This window comes from Anas platyrhynchos, chromosome 31 (assembly GCF_047663525.1).
Source record: "Anas platyrhynchos isolate ZD024472 breed Pekin duck chromosome 31, IASCAAS_PekinDuck_T2T, whole genome shotgun sequence".
In the NCBI taxonomy this organism is placed as follows: Eukaryota; Metazoa; Chordata; class Aves; order Anseriformes; family Anatidae; genus Anas; species Anas platyrhynchos.
Window position 1 is genome coordinate 6020262 of NC_092617.1, and position 9595 is coordinate 6029856.

Below are 9595 nucleotides of genomic sequence, written 5' to 3' on the forward strand. Positions count from 1 at the left end.
GGGACCCCATAGAGACCCCATAGGGACCCCACAGAGCCCCATAGAGACCCCATAGAGACCCACAGAGACCCCATAGAGACCCCATAACCACCCCATAGAGACCCCACAGCAACCCCATAACTGCCCCATAGCGACCCCATAGCGACCCCATAGCCACCCCATAGCGACCCCATAGAGACCCCATAGAGACCCCATAGAGACCCCATAACCGCCCCATAGCGACCCCATAACCACCCCATAGAGACCCCATAGGGACCCCATAGGGACCCCATAGGGACCCCATAGAGACCCCATAACTGCCCCATAACTGCCCCATAGCGACCCCATAGAGACCCCATAGTAACCCCATAACTGCCCCACAGCGACCCCACAACTGCCCCATAGCGACCCCATAACCCCCCCATTTCACCCCATAGCTGCCCTATAGCGCCCCATAGCAACCCCTTAACCCCCCCACATTGCCCCATAGCCCCCATCTCACCCCATAGTGACCCCATAGCTGCCCCATAGCACCCCACACCCACCCCATAACCCCCTATAACCCCCCCATATCCCCCCATAACCCCCCCAAACCCACCCCATAGTGACCCCATAACCACCCCATAACCCCCCCTGACCCCATAACCCCCCCATATCTCCCCATAACCCACCCCATAGTGCCCCACAGCAACCCCATAACCCCCCACAGTGACCCCAAACCCCCCCATAACCCCCAAAACCCACCCCATAGAGACCCCATAACCCCCAAACCCCCCCAGTGACCCCAAACCCACCCCATAACCCCCCCTTGACCCCCTAAGCCCCCCAAACCCACCCCATAGAGCCCCATAGTGACCCCATAGCCCCCCATAACCCCCCCATAACCCCCCACACCCACCCCATAACCCCCCCAGACCCCAAAACGCCCCCTATAACCCCCCATAACCCCCCCAAATCCCCCCCATCTCACCCCATAACCCCCCATAGCCCCCCCATATCCCCCCATAACCCCCCCATCTCACCCCATAGTGACCCCATAACCCCCCCCCGTGACCCCATATCCCCCCCGACCCCATATCGACCCCCCCCGTGACCCCAAATCCCCCCCCCATTACCAGCTCTGCCCCCAGGAGCCTCCCCTTTGGGGTTCGCAGAGCCCCCAGGTCCCACAGCCCCTCCGGAGCCGGCCCCATAGCGGGGGGGGGGGGGGGACACGTGACTGGGGGGGCACGTGGGGGCACGGGGTCACGTGGGGGGGGAGGGGAAGGGCCGTGACTGGTACTGGGGGGACAATGGGGGCTCTGTGGGGATACTGGGAGGGGACTGGGAGGGGCTGGGGGGGGACTGGGAGGGGATTGGGGGTTACTGGGAGGGACTGGGAGGGGATTGGGGGGGACTGGGAAGGACGGGGATAAACTGGGGGGGACTGGGAGGGACTGGGATAAACTGGGAAGGGACTGGGAATGAACTGGGATGTACTGGGAGGTGGCTAGGACAGCCTGAGGTGAACTGGGCTGAACTGGGAACAAACTGGGATGGAACTGGGATGTACTGGGAGGCGACCAGGAGACTTGGGGTGAACTGGGAGCAACTGGGAACCAACTGGGATATACTGGGAAGAAACTGGTGGAACTGGGAGGCAACTGGGCTGAACTGGGGTAAACTGGGGAGGACTGGTGGAGAAGTAGGAGGGAACTAGGATGTACTGGGAATGAACTGGGGCAACTGGGAGGAAACTGGGAGAGCCTGGGAGCAACTGGGAATGAACTGGGATGCAACTGGGCTATACTGGGAGTGCCTGGGAGTGAACTGGGCTGAACTGGGAGTGACCAGGAGGGCCTGGTGGGCAACTGGGCTGAACTGGGCTGGAACTGGGCGAGCCTGGGAGTGAACTGGGAGCAACTGGGCTGGAACTGGGCTATACTGGAAGTGCCTGGGAGCGAACTGGGAGCAACTGGGAAGGAACTGGTCTGTACTGGGAATGAACTGGGGCAACTGGGAGGGACTGGGAGGCAACTGGGCTATACTGGGAGAGCCTGGGAGCAAACTGGGCTGAACTGGGGGCAACTGGGACATACTGGGAAGGAACTGGGCAAACTGGCAGGTAACGGAGTGAACTGGGAGCAACTGGGCTATACTGGGAATGAACTGGGCCAACTGGGAGTGACCAGGAGGGACTGGTGGGCAACTGGGCTGAACTGGGAGGCAACTGGGAGAGCCTGGGAGCGAACTGGGCTGAACTGGGAGGGACTGGAGGTGAACTGGGAGTAACTGGGATGGCACTGGGAAGGAACTGGGTGAACTGAGCTGAACTGGGAGCAACTGGGAATGAACTGGGATGCAAGCGGGCTATACTGGGAGTGCCTGGGGGTGAACTGGACTGAACTGGGAGCAACTGGTGGGCAACTGGGAGGTAACTGGGACATACTGGGAAGGAAATGGGTGAACTGGGAGGAACTGGGCTGAACTGGGAGCAACTGGGACATACTGGGAAGGCCTGGGAGTGAACTGGGAGGCAACTGGGCTGAACTGGGACGAACTGGAAGTAAACTGGGACGAACTGGGAGGGAACTGGGAGCAAACTGGGCCAAACTGGACCCCCCTCCCCCCTCCCCTTTAAGCCCCTCCCCCTCCCTTCAGGCCCCGCCCCAGTCACGTGACTCCGTCCGCCATCTTTGTTCCCCCCTCTCTTTATTACCCCCTCCCCCCCCTCCATATAAGGGCAAAGCCCCGCCCCCTCCTCCCTTCAAGCCCCGCCCCCCTCCTCTCAGGCTCCGCCCCCTTTGTTCTCTAAGCCCCGCCCCCTCCCCCTTTAAGCCCCGCCCCCCCCAGGCCGACGTCCAATCCGGCGCCACCTGCAACGATAAGAGAGAGAGAAGGGGGCGGGGCCAAGGGGGGAGGGGGCGTGGCCAAAGGAGGAGGAAAGGGGGCGGGGCCTCTGGTGGGGGGAGCCACGCCCCCCTCCAAAAAAGGAAAAAGGGGGCGGGGCTTAGAGGTGGGCGGCGGCCTCAGTAGGGGGAGTACCAGGAAGTGGCGCGGGCGCGGCCCCTGCGGAGAGACGAGAGGGGGGCGGGGCTGGAGGACCAAAGGGGGCGGGGCTGGAGGACCCAGGGGGCGGGGCTTAAAGGGAAAGGGGGCGGGGTTTGAGGGCTCGGGGGCGGGGCCAGGGAGCCAATGGGGAGCCCTATAGGAGGCCCTGTGGCCCCGCCCCCTTGTGGCCACGCCCCCTTGTGGCCACGCCCCCCTATGGCCACGCCCCCCTATGGCCACGCCCCCCTCAAGCTCCAACCCCTATTGGTTCATCCAATTAAGCCCCGCCCCCTTTAAGCCCCGCCCCCTCCCCATTCCTTATATAGGACCCCAGCCCCTTAAGCCCCGCCCCCTTTGCACCTTAAGCCACGCCCCCTTGTGGCCCCGCCCCCTTAAACTCAGCCCCCTATTGGTCCACCCCATTAAGCCCCGCCCCCTTTAAGCCCCGCCCCCTCCCCATTCCTTATATAGGACCCCAGCCCCTTAAGCCCCGCCCCCTTTGCCCCCTTAAGCCCCTCCCACCTCAAACCCCGCCCCCTATTGGTCCACCCCCTTAAGCCCCGCCCCCTGAGGCTCCTCCCACTTAAACCACGCCCCCCTTTAAGCCCCGCCCCCTCCCCATTCACTATTTAGGACCCCAGCCCCTTAAGCCCCGCCCCCCTTGGACCCCACCCCTTTAAGCCCCGCCCCCGACCCCACCCCTTTAAGCCCCGCCCCCTGAGGCCCCACCCACTCAAGCCCCGCCCCTTTTAACCCCTCCCTTCCCCTATTCCTCCCTATAGAGACCCCCAACCCCCCTCCCCACCCAAACCCCGCCCCCTTAGACCCCACCCCTTTAAGCCCCGCCCCCTGAGGCCCCAGCCACTCAAGCCCCGCCCCCCACCACTTAAACCACGCCCCCTTTAGGCCACGCCCACCCCTCTATCTGCTCCCATAGGCACCATAGGGACCCCCAACCCCCCTCCCCACCCAAACCCCGCCCCCTCCGGCCCCACCCCTTTAAGCCCCGCCCCCTGAGGCCCCACCCACTCAAGCCACGCCCCTTTTAACCCCCTCCCTTTCCCCTATTCCCCCCATAGAGCCTCCTATAGGGGACCCCTCCCCCCCAAAGCCCCCTCCCCTCCCCAAACCCCGCCCCCTTTGACCCCACCCCTTAAGCCCCGCCCCCTAAGACCCCACCCCCTTAAGCCCCGCCCCCCACCACTTAAACCACGCCCCCTTTAGGCCACGCCCACCCCTCTATCTGCTCCCATAGGGACCCCCAACCCCCCTCCCCACCCAAACCCCGCCCCCTCCGACCCCACCCCCTTAAGCCCCGCCCCCTGAGCCCCCTCCCACTTAAGCCCCGCCCCCTTTAGGCCCCGCCCCCCACCTGTAGGCCCTCCCGCGGGGCCGGCTGTAGGCGCTGTAGAAGCGGGCGCGGGCGGAGCTGAAGCCGCCCCCTCGACCCCGGTACCGAGCCCGGGGGAAGCCCCGGTCGGTGCTGCTGATCCCCGGCCGATTGGTCCGTTTGGGGATCACCTGTGACGTCATCAAAGGGGCGGGGTCATAAAGACACGCCCTCTGAAGACACGCCCGCTTTTGGGGGGGGGCACGCCCCCGTTTTGGGGGGAAAAACCCCGGTTTTGGGACCTTAATCTGCCGCCCGCGGAACAGGGACTCGTCCAGCGCCATCGACGTCCGCACCGACTCCTTGTCCGAGAACTCGATGTAGGCGAACCTGGTTTGGGGCAAAATCACACAATTTTGGGTCATTTCAACCTTTTTGAGGCCCTTTTCTATCATTTTAGAACCTTTCAGTTATTTTTAGGGGGTGTTTTGGGGGTTATTTGGGGAGTTTGGGTCAGTTTTCAAAGTTTTTCGAGGTGGTTTAGTTTTGGGGAACCTTTTTTGGTGCAAAATCACAACTTTTTGGGTCAATTCCGAATTTTTCCATCCCTTTTACATCATTTTAGAACCTTTCAGTTGTTTTTAGGGGGTGTTTTGGGGGTTATTTAAAGAGTTTGGGTCATTTTTAACACTTTTTCAAGGGGGTTTGGTTTTGGGAAGCCTTTTTTTGGGGGAACCTTTTTTGGGGCAAAATCACAACTTTTTGGGTCAATTCAATCTTTTTCAGGCCCTTTTCCATCATTTTAGAACCTTTCGGTTATTTTTAGGGGGTGTTTTGGGGGTTATTCAAGGACTTTTGGTCGTTTTAAAACGTTTTTCAAAGTGGTTTACAGTTTTGGGGAACCTTTTTTGGGGCAAAATCACTTTTTGGGTGATTTCAATCTTTTTTGGGTCAATTCCGAATTTTTCCGTCCCTTTTCAATCGTTTTAGAACCTTTCGGTTATTTTCACGGGGTGTTTTGGTGGTTATTTGGGGAGTTTGGGTCATTTTTCAAAGTTTTTCAACGTGGTTTACAGTTTTGGGGTGTTTTGGGGCAAAATCGCACAATTTTGGGTCATTTCAATCTTTTTCCATGCCTTTTCCCTTTTTTAAAAACCTTTCCGTTATTTTTAGGGGGTGTTTTGGGGGTTATTTGGGGAGTTTTGGTCATTTTTAAGACTTTTTCAAGGGGGTTTAGTTTCAGGGAACCTTCTTTTTGGGTCAAAATCACAACCTTTTGGGTCATTTCAATCTTTTTCGGGCCCTTTTCCATCATTTTAGAACCTTTTGGTTATTTTTAGGGGGCGTTTTGGGGGTTATTTGTGGAGTTTGGTTCACTTTTCAAACTTTTTTGACGTGGTTTACAGTTTTGGGGGATTTTGCCTTTTTTGCACTTTTTTGGGGGATTTTCATAATGTTTGCAGTGTTTAGGGTCCATTTCAGGTCCTTTTTGGGTCCCTTTGGGGCCATTTTGGGTCTCTTTGGGGCCATTTAGGTCCCTTTTGGGCCATTTTGGGTCCCTTCTGGTCCCTTTTGGGTTTCTTTGGGGCCATTTCGGGTCAATTTGGGTCACTTTTGGGTCTCTTTGGGGCCATTTAGGTCCCTTTTGGGTCCCTTTGGTGTCCTTTAAGGTCCCTTTTGGGCCATTTTGGGTCCCTTTGGGTCCATTTTTGGCCATTTTGTGTCCCTTTGGCTCCCTTTTAGGTCTCTTTGGGTCCATTTCGAGTCCATTTTCGCTCCCCCTCCCCCCTCCCTCCCCTCCCTTCACATTTTGGGTTTAATTCCGCCCTTTTCGGGCCCCGCTTACCCCTTGGGGTGCCCGCTGTACTTGTCGCACAGGATGGTGACGCGGTTGACGGAGCCGCAGCCGTGGAAGTGGGCCTCCAGCTCCTCCGCCGTCGCCCCGTAATCCACCTAATTAACACCGGGGTAATTAGGCTTAATTAACGAGGGGGGTGGGGGTTAATTATTTAGGGGGGTTAATTAATTAAGGGGCTCGTTAAGGCCTTACATTGCCCACGTAGATGGAGCGAGCGTCGGCCTCCATCTTCTCCTCCAGGGACATGATCACCGGGCCGGCTGCGGGGGGAGGAGCCTCGGTGAAAAGGGGCGGGGCTTAGGGGAAAGGGGGCGGGGCTTGGGGGAATGGGGCGGGGTTATGGTAATGAGGGGTGTTGGGGGAGGGGGCGGGGTCCTTGGTCAAAAGGGGTGGGGCTTAGGGGAAGGGGTGGGGTTATTGTAATGAGGGGGGCGGGGTCTAAAGGGAAAGGGGTGGGGCTTCAGAGAAAGGGGGCAGGGCTTAGGGAAAAGGGGTGGGGCCTAAAGGGGAAAGGGGGCGGGGTTATGGTAATGAGGGGGTGCCCAAGAGGGAAAGGGGGCGGGGTTTCAGGGAGGGGGCGGGGTCTGAGGGAAAGGGGGCGGGGTTATGGTAATGAATGGGCGTGGCCTAAGGGAAAGGGGCAGGGTTTCAATGGAAAGGGGGCGGGGTTATGGTAATGAGGGGGTGCCCAAGGGGGAAAGGGGACAGGGTTATGGTAATGAGGGGGGCGTGGCCTAAGATAAAGTGGGTGGGGTTATGAAAATGAGGGGGCTGTTGGGGAAAGGGGGCAGGGTCTAAAGGGGGAAGGGGGCGGGGTTATGGTAATGAAGGGGTGTGGTCTAAGATAAAGGGGGTGGGGATATGGTAATGAGACTGGGGTTATGGTGATGAGGGGGCATGGCCTAAGAGGAAAGGGGGTGGGGTTATGGTAATGAGAGTGGGGCTATGGTAATGAGGGGGGCGTGGCCTAAGAGAAAGGGGGTGGGGTTATGGTAATGAGGGGGGTGTGGCCTAAGGCAAAGGGGCAGGGTTTTGGGGAGGGGGCGGGGTCTAAATGAAAGGGGGTGGGGTTTTCAGGGAAAGGGACGGGGTTTAAAGGAAAGGGGCGGGGTTATGGTAATGAGGGGGGCGTGGTCTCACCGTTGCCCGGCGGGGGGCTCATGTTCATCTGTTTCTCCACCTCGTTCTGCAGCTCTTTCAGCTTCTCCGCCTCCTCCTCCATCTCCCGCACCCGGGCCTTGATGGCCTCCAGCTCCTGCAGGGAAAGGGGGCGGGGTTTAAAGGGCTGGGCCACGCCCACAAGGCTGGACACGCCCACTGGTGGGGTGGGGGCACGCCCACTGGGAGGGGGTACCCCCCATGTGGGACCAGACCCCCCTCACGTGACCCTAACACCCCCCCATGTGACCCCATATAACCTCAGACCCCCCTCACGTGACCCCATGTGGCTCAAGACCCCCCTCACGTGACCCTAACGCCCCCCATGTGACCCTAGACCACCCCCATGTGACCCCAGACCCCCCCCTTCATCACCCAGGACCCCCCTCGCCTACCCCAAGTGACCCAAAACCCCCCTAAACCCACCCCAGACCCCCAAAAAAACCCCAAATCACCTTTTCCGGCCAAATTCCCCCCTCACTTGACCCCAGACCCCCCCCATGTGACTCAAGACCCCCCTCGAGCCCCAAAAACCCCATTTCCCACCCTAATTCCCCCCCCACGTGACCCCAGAAACCCCCTCACCCCACCCCACGTGACCTCAGCCCCCCTCACGTGACCCTAAACCCCCCTCACACCCCCCACGGCCCCCCAAAACCCCATTTTCCACCCAAATTCCTCCCCCACGTGACCCCAGACCCCCCCACCCCCCATTTTCCCGCCAAACTCCTCCCCCACGTGACCCCCTCCCCCCTCACCCCCCCCATTTCACCCCCCAAGCCCCGGTTTCCCGCCATTTCCTTCCTCCACGTGACCCCAGGCCCCCTCCCTTCCCTCCTCCCACCCCTTAAACTCCCCCCAAACCCCCTAAAAACCTCCCCAAACCCTCCTCAAACCCCCCAAACCACCTCGAATCTCCCCAAACTGCCTCTAAACCTCCCTAATACCCTCTCACCCTCCCAAAACCCCCCTCAAACCTCCCCCAAACCTCTCAAATCCCCTTCAAATTGCCCCCAAACCTCCCCAATTCCCTCTCACCCTCCCCCAAACCCCCTCAAATCCCCCCCAAACCGCCTCCAAAGCCCCCCAATCCCCCTCAAACCACCCCCGAAACCCCTCAAACCCCACTCAAGCCACTCCCAAACCCCACTGAACCCCCTCAATTCCCCCCACATCGCCTCCAAACTCCCCCAATCCTCCTCAAATCCCCCCAAACCCCCCTAAACCCCCTCAAACCAACCCCTAAACCCCACTCAACCCCCCCCAAGCCCCCTCAAATGCCCCCAATCCCCCCCTCCAACCCCCCATTTTCCCCTCACCGGGTCCTCGATGGCGGAGTCCCCCGCGTCACCGTCCCCCAGCCCGGCCTCCTCCTCCAGCTCCTCGTGGCCTTCGTGAGGCGCCTGCGGCCCGGCGGCTCCCCCGGCACCACCTCCACCACCACCGGCACCACCAGCGGCCGCTCCGCCACCACCCCCACCACCACCCCCGGCCCCCCCCGCGGAACCCAACAACGACGACACCGCCCCGGCGGCTGCACCAGCGGCCGAAGAAGGCGACGAGGAAGAGGAGGCGGCACCAGAAGCGGCTCCCCCGGCCCCCCCAGGGCCTCCCCCGGAGCCCCCCAGGGCCGCTCCGCCGCCGCTTCCCCCCCTCTCCCTCTCCCCACCCCCCCCACCCCCAGCCCCTCCACCACCCCCACCCCCCCCTCCTCCTCCTCCACCGCCTCCTCGGCTCCCCCGGCCGCGAGCCCCGCTCTCCCCCGCGGCCTCGTCCCCGTGGTGGTGGTGGTGATGGTGGTGGTGGTGGGCGGAGGAGCCCAGCCCGTTGCCGTAAGGCCCCGGCCCGGGGCCTGGCTCCGAGGCCGAGGCCGCCGCCGCCTGCCCGGAGCCAGCGGAGCCGCCGCCTCCCCGCAGCGCCGCCGCCGCCATCTCCGCCCGACGCATGCGCGGCGCCGCCGAGCGCTGATTGGTCGAAAGCGGCTCCGGGGGCGGGGACAAGGGGGAGGACGGGCGGTGATTGGTTGAGAGGGGTTAGAGGGGCGGGGCTATGAGGGGGGGAGGTATGGGGGGGTCTTAAAGGGGACGCGGCGCACGGAGGGGGAATGGTGAGTTTTTAGTTAATTTTGGGGGGTTTTAGTTAATTTTGGGGGGTTTTTCGGGGATTTTTAGAGGTTTTGGGGAGTGGGGGGGGAGTGGGGTTGGTTGGGGTTTGAAGGGGGTTTATGGGGGGTTAGGGGA

The 9595-nt window shown here is 61.1% G+C and overlaps 1 protein-coding gene across 1 annotated transcript; it reads right to left on the reverse strand.

The window, feature by feature from the left end:
- Nucleotides 1–2957: 2957 nt before the first annotated feature.
- PABPN1 (poly(A) binding protein nuclear 1) lies at nt 2958–9007 on the reverse strand. The gene is made up of 7 exons (XM_072029783.1): nt 8675–9007; nt 7338–7452; nt 6390–6457; nt 6186–6292; nt 4642–4729; nt 4382–4530; nt 2958–3027 (listed from the first exon to the last, which is right to left on the reverse strand). Exons 2-7 carry the CDS (start codon nt 7417–7419, stop codon nt 2988–2990), a joined length of 534 nt encoding a protein of 177 aa, XP_071885884.1. The 5' UTR covers nt 7420–7452; nt 8675–9007; the 3' UTR covers nt 2958–2987.
- Between the last annotated feature and the right edge of the window lie 588 nt (nt 9008–9595).